Here is a 15,543-nt window from a genome sequence, read left to right as displayed (position 1 = left end):
TATCTTAAGATGCTGACCCTGCTGAAAGATTGATCCTTTTTGTGTATTGTTAAAACCTATGGTTTTCGTTCTGCGTAACTGTATAACATCTATATTTTATAAACAGAGCTCTAGAGGAATGAACAATCATTAATGCATAATATATATGGGCTTTATTTATTTACTATTTATATCTGTACAGAGTACGAAAAAGGCAATTATTTCTTGACCATGCAGATAGCCAATCACATACTTCGTGCATGGATCTCATATCATGGAAATATGTATCAGAAGCGGATAGTTACATTAAATGAAACAGAGATAATATTTTGGAGAACACGTAAAAACTTGAGAGCTCTTCGCAAAATTTTATCTGCGAGTTTATAGGCAGGAACATTAGTCATTTTGAAGGGAAAGTGAGCTTTTTTGGTGTAAAATATTCTCGCATAACCACTAGTTACTACTATGGTATGGTATGGTGCTTTGAACACCAAAAACCTCGACTTAAGCCATGGGAGCAGCAGCCTCTAAAATGCTACGGTAGCTACCTGACATTCCCCATCAAGCCATGACGCTCGATCCTGTCGAACTAAAGCTTTTCCCATCCTGTTTCGATTGTATTTCCTGGTCCCCGGATGGTGAGCTCGCTGTTGCACTGGGGGAATATGTCCATGTTCTAGTTAGTAAATCACACACCCCTTTATCCGCCACGAAAATCAGCTTCTTCCATGTATCATTATTGAGCTTCGAATACCGGTTATGATCTATAGCAAAAGTATCATAATACTGATCACCCAATATCTAGACTCCGCGGATAAAATTACCAACATCAGCTGGTGCGGCGGAAACACCATCCACATCAAACACCCAGTGGACAACCACCAAATTCCGCGTAAATGTCTTCACTAATAAGGAATGGCCCATGATATTTCCCCAGCGGGGCGATGGTTTTTTCTCTCTCGGTGAAGAGCAGTCTGTCAGCCATGTTGTGGCATTGGCTTGGTCGCCGCATTGCCTGGCCAAGTACAGTCGACACGTCCTCGCGGTATTGACAAGCAATTTGGTCCTGTCGCTCTGGGAGCTGGCGGACGGACAGTCCAAGTGGGTGCGGAGTGTAGTTGTCAATAGTGCGTTAAAAGATGCATTTGGTCCATTGTTACAAGGACAGAGTTCAATTTTACAGCGTAAACAGCATGTCAGGTCCTTCTGTTGGGGTCCTAAATGCGATGATGATCGTCATGACAAGGATGCTCCACACGGGCATCCTGCCTATCGAAATATGTCTCTACTCGTTGTGGCGAATGATATGAACGACATAACTTTGATTAGAGTTAGAAATGACCGCCGGGGATTAGACGCGAAGACCCGACGAAAGTTATGGGTTGAGATTATTTCCCATAATGAGGTATCCCCGCCGACTGCGGCATATCCTCGTGTACAACCTGGTTCCCTTCTGAGTCAACCGATGAGATCAGTACACATCATATCTCACATTGCGTGGGGCTCCCCGCGACAGAGTTTGGACGATCAGGGGAAGCCTAGACATACTTCTCCAATTGCAATTATACAAGCTACTGAGGTTAAGGTTTTTCTGTTACATGCAAAGTTTGAAGAACTGGGAGGAGAGGAAGAAGGAAATAATACGGATGCCAGACTGGATTTACTGTTGAGTGAAGCTATCCCTATCTCTCAAGAAGATCAGTTTCAGCGTATGAGCTTCCATGGCCCTCTACGTTGGGTCGACTTTGCGGTAAATAAGACATCCTTTCCCTTTTATACCTAGATAGTGTTCTTACTAACCGTTCAAGGACCTTGAAAATTCACCATCATTATGCTTGGCTGTTGGATATCTTGGGGGATATGTTGTGATTACACTTGACGACCTGTTCGTCTCAGAGTCAATTGGGAGACAGCAGTGCACGCCGACGATATCATTCCACCACGCACTACGTGCAGACATAGCAGAAGATAACAGCTTACTAGAATGGGAGCCCATTACTGGTGAGCATCCTGTCACACAAAAGCCCTTTTAGATGCGTACTTGCTGAAGATTCCGCGCGATAGCCATAACTTCCACAACGGACACCCAATCGCATACCCCTGTCCTACACGTCGCCCATTATTCATCATCCCTCCGCTCTTTACCACTGCCAGCGACCCAAACTCAAGACGTTACTATGAGCAATGATGGCCATTCGGGCAACCCGCAGAGTGCCGATCTTCACAGCCAGATCGAAGGCTTCCGCAGCCGATTCGACCTTGACCACGACCTGGGTGGAATGTCCGTCGCCAGGATATGGGGCATGACTAGCCATCGAGGCTGGGTTGCAGCGTGCTTCACAGTCCATCCCAGCGACATGGTTGAATATATCACCACGGCGCGTGAACGCTCGAGGATAGTCTTTGCGCACCCACAACCCGCGGAGGGTGGGAGCGGGGAGCCCCGCGAGGCTGTCTCAGCAACGTTGCCTTGGGATATTCCTCCACAATTAACACCTAAGCACACGAGAGCTGCCCGCGCAAGGGTCCTATCGTTCACCCTACATGGGAACCATAGAGATATACCGAATGACCCCTGGGAAAGAAAGCTCAAATACGCTGCTATCTGCTGCCTCGCTACAGATCAATACCCCGCGGATGACCCTCCTGTGCTGGAAGCTGCCAAATCAGCGGCGCAGTGGCTATCTGATACATTAAACCTCGACTTATCGCTGGAGTTATCCCTTATAGACGAAAAGCTCCAGCCGCAAATCCAACATCCCTCAGAGCCCTCAACTGGTCCGGAAACGAGCAAACAGATACCCGGTAAACCCCGCGAAGCCCAAGCGGAGGCTGGTCATGATGTATTTGAATTCTGCAATATATGCGGGAGCGGTATTGACTGGTACTCTGCTGAAGAGTCCCAGTGCACGGAGGGGCATATGTTCGGTTCGTCTCCCTTTTTTGCAGCCCCTAAACTTTTCCTGTAATTCCAATCCCACAACCACTAATGAGTGTCGTATTGGGAAATCTAGCCCGATGCGGATTGACGTTTCTCTCCATCCAGGACCCGTCGATTTCCAAGCGTTGTTCAGTGTGTGGTGGCGAAGTCTTGGATGCGGAGCTTGCCGAAGTCCCTAGTGTGATTGAGCCAGAGATGGAGACGGCGGGTGAGTCTCAGGCTCAGTGCCAAGAGCGGCGGTTGCTAGATATACTCTGTGAGACTTTCGACACATGCATATACTGTGGTGGGAAGTTTAGGGAGTAAGTTAGAGTGGTAGACTGGGACATAAAATAGGAGAAGGAAACGCGACTGAGAGGGTGTGTGAGAGATAGTGGTATCGCTGCACTAATAGTAATTTTGGTAAATTTTACTTGCGCTGTGCCAACGTTTACCATGTGCCTGTTGTTAAAACCGCCCTACACACTGGCATGCAACAAAAAAACAAAAAATCCCATGCACGAATGTTTAACCAATGAACCAACCCAATACGGCATGATCTATATATGTGCTCTATGGCAGAAGGTAACAGTAATTTGAAAACACCGGACGAGGAACGATAAACAGTAAGGAAACAGAACAAAAGTCGTGGAATCTGTACATGTACAAGGTTTAGGAGAGGAAAAGGATAAAATGTAAATACAAAAAAGAGCAAGGAATGTCTACAACAAACTCCGCTTTCAGGGGGCTGAGTTCTCTCAACCCCGCATCATGGAAACGAGGAAGGCAGGAAGACATATTTACCAGAGAAATGGTGCTCAGGATTTGATGTGTGATAGATATATGTTCGCAGCTTAATATGCGTGGGTATCATAGCTCCACCTCTTCATTGTGGAGCACAGGGGGAAGGTAAATTTCTATGTGCTGATATGACAAAGAAAAGGAGAATTTATTTCATCCGTATATCTCAGTGACTAGAAAAACTTGTTCATGGCTTTGTGAGCCAGTTCGACTCCGAGGCTGTTTGGGTGAGCGAATTGTCAGCTATTGGAAACATGGATGTTGAATTATGTACACCTCGTGGAACCAAGGAACTTACAAAGTAGCAGCATTTGCCGGCACCGCTCTTGCCAAAGCAGGGGCGAATCCGGGAAAGAATGCTTTGAATCCCCCGCTAGCATATACGCCGCGGATGGTGCCTCCGATGGTGGGTCGTCCCTCCGCGCTCTGGAGCCGGGACTTGATGGTATCGATAGGGAAGACGGGGATCCACATAGCAATTCCAGCTGCGCCGCCTGCAGCAACCACGGCGGGTAAGGACAGTTCGCCGGTGACATTTCCGTCGACATCCTTTGGCGTGAGGCTGCGCTTGATATATTCATAGGCGGCGAAATATGCCGCAGAGCCAGGGCCGTCACGGGCCAAGGTCATGGCACTTCCGCGGAATACGCTACGGATACCGCCCTCTTTATAGAGCTGGCGGACAACGTCTACACCACCGGAATATTTGGGTTTTTGGCCGGGAGGAGGGGGATTCTGGCCTTGAATCTGAAGGAGAACCTTGACACGTTCGAAAGGAGCGGTGATCAGGGTCATGGGGATCGCGGAGAAGAAACCGGCAGCAGATATTTGGCCGATTGAGTACTGGGGAGTTCCATTATGTACCGGAACAGTGGAGAAGTTGCGAACGAGTGTTTTCCCAAGATCATAACCCTGCATAGATACGAGGAGTGATTAGAGGGGGTGCGGGCAAAAAATTACGGTTGACCGATGCGAACGTACCCAGAAGCTGACGGCGACTGAAAATTGGAAACAGTTAGCCAGTTGAACAATAATCTTCACCAGTCAAAGGAATAGGAAAAGGAAAACATACACATAGGAGTTACTCCGACCAATGGAGCTGAAACGCCAGCGTATAGGCCCTATTGGTGCTATTAGATTACGGATTTATGGAAATTCGCGGGATAGTAGCTTGAGAGAGGTTAGCCCGTCCATGGACATACCCTTGTAAGGCCTTCGCGGGCAATAGTTCTTTTCACGACATCGATGGCACCGGAGTAAACTCCTTTCTCAGCAGTTTGCAGGCGGACTTTGACCAAGTCGAAGGGGTGCCCAACAACGACAGCGCAGATTCCGCCCGCACCACCGGCAACAAACGATTTGATCTGGGAGATGGTAGCAGTTGCAGCAGCCGGAGATTGTTTCTTGGGCTCTGCTTCCATGGGTGCTGGAGGGGAGACAACAGTCGTGGAGGACGGCATTGTGGATATAGAGGCGTGAGGAATGTAGGCTGATGAGGGATTTGGGGGGGAGGGGAATCCGAGATAGGAGAGGCTACCAAGCCAGCGCAAAGAGCACTCGGGCACAATCCGAAGAAGAGAGTGTATGGACTGAAAGGAAACACCTGCTAAGTACAACGACGACGTAGAAAACGAAAGAGGAAAAAAAAATTGGAAAAAATTGGGAAAAAAGCCCAGCGGGAGAATCTGGAGAAATGCAAGATTTGCCTGTGATGCGGGTGCGGCTTCCGGCTCGAAGCAAACACGGGGCGGCGGGGGGAGATTATGTAAGGCGACAAAGGCGGACCTCGGCTCGGAGGATGGAAAAATAGATATACCATGGATCTATCAGCACAGGGAGAGATGGAGAGGAGAGGAGGGGAGAAGAGAGGGAGTGAGAGAGCATGGAGAAAAGGAGGATGGAGGCAATAACGATCAAAATCCCGTTGTCTTCTCAAATTGGGGACTGACTCCATTCATATACGAAGCAGCAGTATCTTCGAGACCCCTGCAGCTCCGGGCGAAGGGAGGCAAGCCCTCGCAACGAACAACAGTTGTCCGAGTGGGGGTTTTGCATGAAGATGGGGATAGCTGGATGGAATAACTGGCGATCCCTCATTATCCACGCTGTTCAGATATCAGTGGCAGAATCACGAAGGTGTCTGTCATGGTCATCTGCTACATATAGGGCTAATAAACGGGAAGACACGCCCGGAGAGAACATCTGCAGATGAACCACCGGGCAGATGGGCCTTAGATTGCTTGAGGGTTGTGGAAATAATATCAACAGGTGAGATATCTCAGCCCTCCTGGCGTCGTCTATCATCTTGGTGGTCACCTACCATCGTAGGCGGGCTTGAGAATGATAACTACCTGGGTTGATTGAGATCTGGATATGAAACCTATACATGTGTTTGTATAGCACATACGAATGTGCATCGTTATGTCCTTGCATCGTCAATCAACTCTAATCACGTCAGCTCTTGGAATCCTAGTTCACAGAAATAAGAATCCCGTCATCGCTCAATGTCGTGATCATGATGGTTTTGAGTTGTTGCCTAAATTTATAACTATTTATTAGTTAGTTAACTTAGTTATGTTACAGCGGCCGGCTTACTAAATAATGCTAACAAGGGGGTGAATGAGGCTCACCTCCCGCAAGGTTTGATCAACTTCCTCCATCTTTTAGTCTTCCTCTCAGCTGCCTTTCTTTTTGTGGTCTTTTATCTCAATAAACACGTTCTGTGTCTTTCTTGTGTCTCTCCTTACTGTGGTTTCATTTTTATATATCTCGTCGTTCCTTTCGGTGGCTGACATGTCTGCTGTTGCCCATCACCTGGTCCGTCGAGGGATGGACGCCACGTCCGGCTACCTATCACCAACTTCAAACGACGACAATGAAGAGCGACGCAAACTATCAGTCTGGGCCATACTGGTGTTCTCTGTGACTGCTATAGTGTTCGGCCTTATTTCTTTCGCCGTATGTGTTTCCCCATGGATGGTGATAGCATACCCCTCTTGATCCCATGCCCCGCTAACACAGTATTCGTTGGCTGCAATTCTAGATTCAATATACCTATGGCACGGTCGTTGCAACATTGGCTGTGGTGGAAGATCCCCATCCGGATATTTATGAGCGCATCAGGGACAGTCCCGATGACTCCAGTAAAACAACAAACGCAGTTCGCCCTGGTCCCGATGTCGCTCTTGAACGCCTGTTCCCTGTCACCAGCACCCTGCGCTCCGCCATCCTCCATCTTCGTGCCCGTGCCGGTCCCTGGTCCCGCTTCCGAGGGTTGGGAATCTACATGTGCTTGGTGATTAGCCGTTCGATCCTTTCCCAATTCTTTACCTTTGGCCGTGGTAACGACCTAAGCCATCCCCTACATTCCTTCGGCGTATTGCCGCCGAAGTGGTTTCCGCCCCTCTGGCGCTTGCCTGGGTCCACATTGTAATTTCAGAGCCCTCTGCCAAACGCTTTTGGAGACGCATCCCTGGATATAGCAGCTGGGTGAAGATTGCTCCCGCTGTTGCCCTTCAGTCGGTGGCTTCGCAACTCACCTTTATCTTACCTGCCCATCTAGCGATGAGAAGCCGAGTATGGAGTGTGAACGAGGGCAATCCACTCTCAGACCCAGAATTCGACCTCCGCGCCGAGGTTGCTATAGCCATCGGCTCTTTTCTCCTCGCCATATGTCTGACACTCCTTATTGAGCTTCCAGCCACCGTGACCATGATCCGAGTCGCGGCATCTATTCTCCCTGATCAAGAGGAGACCATTGTGCCCTTCGATCGCACTTTTGGTGGAAAGGTTCAGCCGGCTATCTTGGGAGGTAGCGGCAAGATTGGCCTGTTGGATGCCTGGAAGACCTTCACCTGGCCATCGCGTGTCCGTCTCCTCAAGGTTCTAGTGAAAACCTTCGCCATGATGGTCCCAGTCACGGTTGCCTGCGCTATCGTCATTGCTGGCGAAGCTAGTCTTATGAAGGAGAAGATGTTTGTGCAGGCGTAGGTTTCCCTTGTTTTTCGTTTGGCAAAGTTATATACATATATTCAGTGGCCCCCTAGGGGTGACTAGCTAGCCTGGAAAGCAAGTTCGACCCTGGCTGTCATGGAGATTTAACTACATGTTTCCGATTTCTATGTTTCGTCCCCTCTCCCCTCGAGCACAATCAAGTGAAGTATCGGGCAGGTTTTCCCCATGTTCAATATTTTAACCAGCTTCTACATTTTTCTCTGCATTTTTCTCCGTTCTCTTCATTCGTTCGACCTGTATTTCTTGTCCCTTTTGTAGCCTCCAATCCTCACTTTGAGCTGTTATAGTTTTCAATACGATCTTTATTGTGTATATTCCGTACGTTGCGAATATGATTTTACTATCTGCCATGGATGTGCATATTTTTCAAGCGCCCTTCTTCCGCTAGCAAATCCGCCGTTCCAAAAACGTAGTAATTCCGTGAGTGACCTTCATCGGCTGATAGGCGGAATTACCCGATTAGGTAATGCTGGCTGATCGCGGGGAACGGACGAGGAAGAATCACTAACCACGGCTTCGACCGTCAACCTCAGTATATTATATGGAAAAACCCTAGCTCGAAGATTTAGAACGATTATTTCGACATTTTCTTCCCAAGGAACCCACTGCTACCCTGTGTAGGCCCTTGACCAATCCACTGCGGCTATCTCCAACGCTCGCCGCGAAGTCCTGGCGGTTTCCCCCAACATCCCAACGCCACCACACATATATTATTGCCCTCACTCGCCATTCCCCTCACCCTCCCCGCCCACTCTTGTTCTTATATATATATATATATTATATGTAGTGGGAGAACCGAAAATACAAAGACATTTTTCAAAGCCTTCAAAGAATATTAGACCGTCACAGATTTCCTAGCCCCTGCCAGTTCACCCAACTAGTAGTTCACGATGGCCACTTCTGCTGCAGCGGGGCTGCTCGGCCGCCAATTGAAGCAGATGCAAACAGATAAGGATATCCCGGGAATAAGCTGCGGGCTGGCGAACGATAACATATTTGAATGGGAGGTTATGCTCATGATCTCGGATGAGTGTAAATTTTATGGCGGTATGTTTTTGGGCGGGCATTTTTCAAACGGGGCTCTTTGGTTGCAGGATACAAAGATATCTTCTCTATCTCTATCTTGGTCAAAACTCCGTCTGTGCCGGGAGGTTGACATGACATGGGCACAAAACTTGAGGAAGCTTGCTTGTTAACAAGTTGAAATCTCTTTATATCTAGGCGGCTTTTTCTGCGCTCGACTAACCTTCCCCCCGGAGTATCCTCATATGCCGCCGACGATGAAATTTGAAACTCCAATATTCCACCCAAATAGTACGTACTGTACAGAGTACATAACATTTAGCCAAAAGATCTTTCTCGCTCCATCCCGGTCCCTTACATATTTAAAGTGTATCCTCACTTCTGACGATGAGAGTTTCCCCCTCTAGTCTACCCTAACGGCGAAGTCTGCATATCCATCCTACATCCCCCCGAGGACGACAAATATGGCTACGAGTCTGCTGCCGAGCGCTGGTCGCCAGTGCAGACCCCCGAAACCATTCTCCTCAGCGTTATCAGCATGCTTTCTAGTCCCAACGATGAGAGTCCCGCAAATGTGGAAGCTGCAAGACTCTGGCGGGAGGACCCGAAGGAGTTTAAGAAGAGAGTACGGCAATGCGTGAGGCAGAGTTTGGGCGAGGAGTAACTGGAGGGTTTCGTTTCGATTGGTGGTGGAGCTGTTCAGCTTTTTTTTTTTTTTTTTTTGTGTGTGTGTTGCTTCGCTTTCTCATTATTATTTCCGGGCATTTTCTTTTTCATATATTTTCTTTTCTTTTTCTCCTTGTTTTCCCGTTTCTTGTTCAGGTTCATGTTTTCAGTAAAAGGCGTTCAGACCAGGGGCGCCTTTTTATACGTTGCATTGTTATATCCTGCTTCTTATTTGCTAGCCATAACTAATGACGCAGGACATCTCCACTTTACTTCTCCTGATTTATGTTCTCACTTGCTCGATACTAGGATGAGTGGTCTGGTGTGTGTCTTGGGGATCTGAGCACGGACAGGGTCTAATTAGCTGGATGCTTTGTTCTTGCAACTAGATTTTTATTTTTTATTTTTTATATTTTTTGAGAGCCCAATCTCTGTTCTAATCTGCATGTGAGTTTTTGAATCAAGTTGCGTTTTCTTCCGAATTCCTTCGCGTGAATGCTTGTTGGCGACAGGGCTTTCTTTGATATAAACGTCGGCTTTGGAGCGTTTCAACTCTTGGGACCACCCGATTCCTTGTGAGGATGGCTGGCTGAAAAACGACTTGTCCACGGGATTAGTGGCAGTGGTGAGCTGGTTATCCATAATTTTAGTTATTTACTGCGCGCTTTTTTGCAGGAGTTCAGCCGCTCGATGCATAGACGACGATCAGACTTGGAGCTAAATAAGCACATATTATTGCTTACGCTCGCTTTGCTGCTTGCGCAGCCCCCTCTACCACCACCACCGCCCCTACCGCCCCGCAGCCCCCCCTTACCACCTCTTCCACCCCTTCCACCCCATACCACCGTCTCTACCGCCCCTACACCCTCTTCCACCCCACCCCTATCACCATTATCAGATTAATCAGAGCCATACAGGCTGCAGAGTCAGCTGTTCAATCCCATTCATGAATTCAAAGGGGTGCACATAACATCACATGAGATCATGTTACAGAGCATTTAGCAGTGCATGCTATGAAAACAGAGATCAAAAATGAATATAGAGAAAAGTATAGGAAATGTAAATACTGTAGAGAATGTATGAAAAGAGCAGAATGAATAAAAGAATGAAGCTCTGAAGATTGATCTGAGCTGTATGAGCTAGAGAGCAGAGCTGAGCATTCAAATACTTTGTGAAATGGTTAATCTTCTATTTATTATCAGAGAAGCTAGCTACATGATTATCTCTCTATTTATTATAGAAAAATCAACTTTTTCATATAAAAAACACTGTAATGTGACATCATATGCATCTCATCAAAAATATTTGAATGCTTCAGATCATACAGCTCAGATCAATCTTCAAATCTTCATTCTTTTTTTCATTCTGCTCTTTTTATACATTCTCTACAGTATTTACATTTCTTATACTCTTCTCTATGTTCATTTTTGATCTCATGTGATGTCATGTGCACCCCTTTGAATTCATGAATGGGATTGAACAGCTGGCTCTGCAGCCTGTATGACTCTGATTAATCTGATAATGGTGATATAGGGTGGAAGAGAGTGGTAGGGGGAGAGAGTGGTAGAGGGTGAAAGGGGTGGAAGGGGTGGTAAGGGGGGGGTAGAGGTAGAGGGTGGAAGTGATAGGGGGGGCTGCGGGGCGGTAGAGGCGGTGGTGGTGGTAGAGGGAGTAGGGCGTGGAAGGGGGTGGAAGTGGTAGAGGGGGCTGCGCAAGCAGCAAAGCGAGCGTAAGCGAGCATTTGATGCTTGTTTTTATAATAACCTTTTGAGGGGAATCTTCGGAGTAGTATGTTGGAACTTGGATATAAAAGCAGGTAAAGAAGATAGTAGTATATAGAAGTTAGCCAGTTCAATCCTAATATTACATAATTAGTTATAGTTCTCATAACTATCAAGCATTTCAAAATTATCATCGTATCAGCGGCGCAAAGCCCACTCATAAAATATATATCACTGTCGCCCGCTTCCCAATCCCATCGCCATGGCAATGAACAGCCTCTTCTGGCACTTCTGCGAATGGTTCTATGGGTATCCCGAACCCCCTCCGCGTGTTCGAACGAAGCCCATGCAAGTACTATGCGTAGCGGAACTGAATCATTGCAACATGCCTTGTTGAAGCTCGGATACGATCATACATACCATATGCGCCTCTCTCTCTAACCTCCTTTCCAAAAGTGAAGAGGCAAAATCACATCTGCAGAACGGCCTCCATGTGGCGGCTTCACTGTCCACAACTCGATGTCCCCCGAAAAATACTAATGCTACATAAATGGGGTGGCACATGTTTTTCGCGGCCCCACTGATTCTGATAGGGTTGGGACATCATTTTCGAAGACCCCTTACTATTATACACCCAAGGCTGGGTCCGTCTCGCCCGCAAAAAGTTGTTCGACGCACTGCTCGGTCACAGCGTGGCTGTCGCAGACTCGGCAGCATCATGTTTCGCCCCAGAGCTGATCGCCGCCTATGCCGAGGCCAAAAAGTCATTTTTAACGTCCGGCGCGATATGGACAAATGGCATGCAAGCGCGATGAAGCATCTCTGTGAGGAGGGAAATGAAAAGTGGGCTTTGTGGCTGTTGCTTGTCCCCCCCGAGCGCGGTTGTTGGAGTGGAAAGGTTGAAGATGGCTGGGAGCCGGTGTGCAAGTTCTTGGGAAAGGAGGTTCCGCATGGTCAGCCGTTTCCCAGAGCTAATGACGCTGCTGGGTTGGTTTCAGGGGAGGGTTGAGTATGCGCTCCGAAAACATGGAGTGATAGCTCTTCGAAATATGGTTCTTACCTTTGCTTGCTTGGTGGCTGTTCTTGCGTTTGTGTGGAAGCTGGTCAGATAGATTTATTTATCCCAATGGCACTGGCAATAACCAACTATGCCAGCTTTCTGTTGGCGGAATCCAGAAGAATATGCTTCAACACTGACAGTGTTACTAGTCATAAATTGGTAATATTATTTATCAGGGCCCATTATTACTATTTTCCATCCACCAGAAATGACGCCCCATAATTACCCTCCCCATACATGTTGGACTTGGGCCGCATGTAAGATATTATAATTGGCAATTGATGCCACCGGAGAACCGCGTCACAGTTTCGGGCGAGGTAGAAGCGAAAACAAATGCGAAAAGAGCGCATGGCTCACTCCCCGTCATGAGGTGAGGGGAGTAGAAATAAAATTATAAACATGATATCAATAAAAAAAAAGTTGTCATTTCCATCAGCTAATACCCATGGGTCATGTGCTTGGTTTGACGCATTGCTCGTCAAGGGTAGCATTAATATAGTTTGACATCATCTTGCGAGGACGGACCTTTACAGCGCGAGCAGGGCGACAACACCGAGGGCTCCCATGATTCCTTGGGTGGCAGGCGCAAGCATATGGAAGGCGCCGTTGTCGGTTGGTTCAGGAGTAGCACCGGTGCCGGTGTTGGTGCCGGTAGTGTTGGGTTGGTCAGTTGGAGAAGCGGTGCTGGAACCAGTTGGCTCGGATTCAGTGCCAGTTGGTCGAGGGGTTCCGGTTGCGTCAGATACGGGGGAGTAGAGTGTCGTGCTGCCGACAGTGGTCGTGATTACCTGAGTGCCGGAAGTGATTGTTGATACAATTGGTTGGGTAGTGTAAGGAGTAGAAGCAGGAGACTCCGAGCGTGTCTGATGCGTTTTGGGTTGTCTTTGTTAGTAACACAGATATTGTGCCCTGTAACCTGGTGGTAAGGGAATATCTTACAGCAGTTGAATCAGTCGGGCTGGATGATCTCGTTGGGGACGGGGTGTGCTCGCCAGTAGGAGTCTCTGTAGCATCCTGAGAACCGCTTGGGGACGCGCCTGGCGGGTCGTCGGGGCAAAACTCGGTTGCAGCAGCGGCGGCACCTGGAAGATCTTCCGGACCACAAGCTTGGATTGTGCAGTCGCGCACACCATAGGCGAAATCCATGTTCGTGCAAAGGCAGGGGACATCTTCAGTCTTGCAACCGAGGCTTGGAGCAAGACCCAGCATCCGTTCAATGCATCCGCGCTAACAATTTTTCAATTCTCTGTTAACATAACTCAACAGTGTGAAGCCCAATACCAGGATAGCGGAGGGGGCCGGCATTTGCGTAGAACATACAGCACAGTCCGACACACCACTCCAGTCTTGCGCAGCGCCCAAGGCGGCGAAAGCACCTGCAGAGAGTAATACGGAAACCTTCATTTTAACTCTCTCCTGAATTCGTAGTATAACCTTAATAATGATGAGAAAGGGAAAGGCAGGAAGGCTTTTGCTTTCGTGCTTCGCAAAGATGATCAGTGATGGGCAGCGGGATGAAAAATAGAGAAGAGAAGAGAAGAGAAGAGCAAGAGCAAAAAAAAAAACCAGGGGAAACCGGGGAATGATAAATAATGCACTCGGATCGTCCGCTCAGGGTAATCATAAACGGACAATCACAACAAAGAGGCGGCAATCGCAAAAACGGGCGGGCCAACTCAAGCCAGCCTGCAGGATACGTTGTGTGCCGTCACCACCCAACCACGGCCAGCACTTCCAGAGAACTGCATTCCTGTTGCTAGCGAGCTAATAATAAGCTCTTGATTGGTTTGCCTCTTTTCACTGGGCCCAGTTTATTTGATTCCCAACAGGAGAGAGACTTGGGAGAGGTGGCATTAGCTTCGTGAATTATGCCACGATATCAATTCGCCATGTTGGTTAGCGGGCACTATCGTGCAGCTTCGCTCTTTGGTGTAGTTAATCCTCATCGGGACTAACTACCAATTTGCAAAAAGGAAAAGCATTCCATAAAGCATTCATCGATAAAGACGTATTCATACAAGAGTCCGAGGATCTGGTAAGAAAGAAAGTCGGAGGTGTGAATGAGATCAGGAAGTGCTAGGGACGACGACGATGCGACGACGATGCTGGGTCTGCAGTAACTACTACGGGGTAGTGCTGCTGGTTCGCGATTTGATAGCCCCGAAACAGCCAAATTCAATTGGCTAGCAGGGACGATGGCGCCGATGGGACTCGCGAATTATTGGCTGCTGAGGTAAAATTCTGAGCTTGATTGGGGCTGCAGAAAGGGAAAAAAATAAAATAAATAAATAAATAAATAATTTCAGAGATCTTATTTGCTGGTTCGATGACTTGTTGCAGCTCCAGGTTTTCCCCAGCTACGCCATAGCTGCAGGCTGAGTATCTCATTCCAATTGGGTTTTTATTTGCCACCGCCACAAGTAAAATAATTGGAAGGGCGTTTCCCATGGCTCTGATGAGATCTGAAAGAATTTGAAAGAATTTGAAATAAACACTCCAATGTGTGTTGTAAGAGACACATCAATTGAGAGAAGAGCGATGTTGCTATCACCGGATTGGATTGCTTTGGTCCGGGACGGACTGCAACTGGGGGCCAGCAAATAATCTAATGGCTGAAGAAGCCTCGACAAGAAGGTTATTATTATTATTATTTCAAACTGTGCTGTTGTTTTGCAAAACCTTTCTTTCTCCCTTGACTGTTCGCTAGTTTTTTTAGATTGATTCTTGCGCGAACCGATCGCACTCCACGACGCCACTTGAACTCGCCTGATTGCGATCACCAATCCAATGACAAGAATTATCTTGTGATGTTCGATCTGATCAGCGATGATTCTTGGCATGGGTCATCTTTGCTTTTTTTTTTTTTCAGGATTTTGCTGCGGACGCTACGAGGAAAGCTGGTTAGAAAGAAGCCGTGACGGGGGGGTGGCAGAAATTCATGTCTAGCCGTTGGATGGCACAGAGGGAGGGCATTTGAAGAACTACGCAGTAGTTGCTGGATTGAATCATCATGTTCAATATTAGTTATTGCCTCGCTCAGAATCTTGCTGCATATATTATTATTTGGCTGCTCCTCTCTTCCTTTCTATATTTAATATTGCCCCTACGTAAGTTAACTAACCATCTTCTTGGTGCTTGAACCGTGGGCGAAGGTAATTCCGCAGACATTGCCCCCTGCGTCAGCCACGGAAATATCTGGTATTTATAATTGGAATCGGCATTCCGTACAGATTATTAGTGCGCTGCACACTGCACGTTCGATCTCTCTTTGGATATTCACCTGTAATAATGTAATAATAATAATAATAATAATAATGTAACTATGTAATGTCCTGTCTCCCGAAACGGCCGATGGATGA

At 47.6% G+C, this 15,543-nt stretch overlaps 6 protein-coding genes across 6 annotated transcripts; 4 read left to right on the top strand and 2 right to left on the bottom strand.

Annotated features, from left to right (window-relative positions):
• Positions 1–340: 340 nt before the first annotated feature.
• On the top strand, positions 341–3,801 carry BDBG_05784 (uncharacterized protein). The gene is made up of 5 exons (XM_031722311.1): positions 341–658; positions 785–1,729; positions 1,788–1,980; positions 2,044–2,907; positions 2,994–3,801. The coding sequence occupies exons 1-5, from the start codon at positions 548–550 to the stop codon at positions 3,224–3,226; spliced, it is 2,346 nt and encodes a 781-aa protein (XP_031579157.1). The 5' UTR covers positions 341–547; the 3' UTR covers positions 3,227–3,801.
• On the bottom strand, positions 1,477–6,246 carry BDBG_05783 (solute carrier family 25, member 46). The gene is made up of 5 exons (XM_002624229.2): positions 4,903–6,246; positions 4,773–4,821; positions 4,682–4,698; positions 3,999–4,612; positions 1,477–3,919 (listed from the first exon to the last, which is right to left on the bottom strand). Exons 1-5 carry the CDS (start codon positions 5,158–5,160, stop codon positions 3,874–3,876), a joined length of 984 nt encoding a protein of 327 aa, XP_002624275.1. The 5' UTR covers positions 5,161–6,246; the 3' UTR covers positions 1,477–3,873.
• A 247-nt stretch (positions 6,247–6,493) lies between these two features.
• BDBG_05782 (uncharacterized protein) lies at positions 6,494–7,690 on the top strand (the record flags this gene model as incomplete). The annotated part of the gene is made up of 3 exons (XM_031722310.1): positions 6,494–6,658; positions 6,744–7,129; positions 7,183–7,690. 3 exons carry the CDS (start codon positions 6,494–6,496, stop codon positions 7,688–7,690), a joined length of 1,059 nt encoding a protein of 352 aa, XP_031579156.1.
• Positions 7,691–8,173: 483 nt separating this feature from the next.
• Positions 8,174–9,885, top strand: BDBG_05781 (ubiquitin-conjugating enzyme E2 15). Its single transcript, XM_002624227.2, has 3 exons — positions 8,174–8,761; positions 8,936–9,028; positions 9,145–9,885. The coding sequence occupies exons 1-3, from the start codon at positions 8,605–8,607 to the stop codon at positions 9,399–9,401; spliced, it is 507 nt and encodes a 168-aa protein (XP_002624273.1). The 5' UTR covers positions 8,174–8,604; the 3' UTR covers positions 9,402–9,885.
• Positions 9,886–11,228: 1,343 nt separating this feature from the next.
• Positions 11,229–15,148, bottom strand: BDBG_05779 (uncharacterized protein). Its single transcript, XM_002624225.2, has 3 exons — positions 13,505–15,148; positions 13,124–13,411; positions 11,229–13,047 (listed from the first exon to the last, which is right to left on the bottom strand). Exons 1-3 carry the CDS (start codon positions 13,586–13,588, stop codon positions 12,712–12,714), a joined length of 708 nt encoding a protein of 235 aa, XP_002624271.1. The 5' UTR covers positions 13,589–15,148; the 3' UTR covers positions 11,229–12,711.
• BDBG_05780 (uncharacterized protein) lies at positions 11,261–12,662 on the top strand. The gene has a single exon (XM_031722309.1). The coding sequence runs from the start codon at positions 11,675–11,677 to the stop codon at positions 12,131–12,133; it is 459 nt and encodes a 152-aa protein (XP_031579155.1). The 5' UTR covers positions 11,261–11,674; the 3' UTR covers positions 12,134–12,662.
• Positions 15,149–15,543: the final 395 nt, after the last annotated feature.

The sequence above is a fragment of the Blastomyces gilchristii genome (assembly GCF_000003855.2).
Source record: "Blastomyces gilchristii SLH14081 genomic scaffold supercont1.11, whole genome shotgun sequence".
Taxonomy (NCBI): Eukaryota; Fungi; Ascomycota; class Eurotiomycetes; order Onygenales; family Ajellomycetaceae; genus Blastomyces; species Blastomyces gilchristii.
This window is presented reverse-complemented; position numbering and strand designations above follow the sequence as displayed.

Bases quoted from the DNA above. Each gene is read 5' to 3' on its own strand.
- BDBG_05784 (XM_031722311.1), top strand. From the start codon at position 548: ATGACGCTCGATCCTGTCGAACTAAAGCTTTTCCCATCCTGTTTCGAT. The intron at 1,730-1,787 runs GTAAATAAGACA...TAACCGTTCAAG, and splicing joins TACGTTGGGTCGACTTTGCG to GACCTTGAAAATTCACCATC. The intron at 2,908-2,993 runs GTTCGTCTCCCT...TGGGAAATCTAG, and splicing joins CACGGAGGGGCATATGTTCG to CCCGATGCGGATTGACGTTT.
- BDBG_05783 (XM_002624229.2), bottom strand. From the start codon at position 5,160: ATGCCGTCCTCCACGACTGTTGTCTCCCCTCCAGCACCCATGGAAGCA. The intron at 4,822-4,902 runs GTATGTCCATGG...TAGCACCAATAG, and splicing joins CCCGCGAAGGCCTTACAAGG to GGCCTATACGCTGGCGTTTC. The intron at 3,920-3,998 runs GTAAGTTCCTTG...TCACCCAAACAG, and splicing joins CCGGCAAATGCTGCTACTTT to CCTCGGAGTCGAACTGGCTC.
- BDBG_05781 (XM_002624227.2), top strand. From the start codon at position 8,605: ATGGCCACTTCTGCTGCAGCGGGGCTGCTCGGCCGCCAATTGAAGCAG. The intron at 8,762-8,935 runs GTATGTTTTTGG...CTTTATATCTAG, and splicing joins TGAGTGTAAATTTTATGGCG to GCGGCTTTTTCTGCGCTCGA. The intron at 9,029-9,144 runs GTACGTACTGTA...TTCCCCCTCTAG, and splicing joins TCCAATATTCCACCCAAATA to TCTACCCTAACGGCGAAGTC.
- BDBG_05780 (XM_031722309.1), top strand. From the start codon at position 11,675: ATGGGGTGGCACATGTTTTTCGCGGCCCCACTGATTCTGATAGGGTTG.
- BDBG_05779 (XM_002624225.2), bottom strand. From the start codon at position 13,588: ATGAAGGTTTCCGTATTACTCTCTGCAGGTGCTTTCGCCGCCTTGGGC. The intron at 13,412-13,504 runs GTATGTTCTACG...AAAAATTGTTAG, and splicing joins GTGGTGTGTCGGACTGTGCT to CGCGGATGCATTGAACGGAT. The intron at 13,048-13,123 runs GTAAGATATTCC...AAAACGCATCAG, and splicing joins GCCCGACTGATTCAACTGCT to ACACGCTCGGAGTCTCCTGC.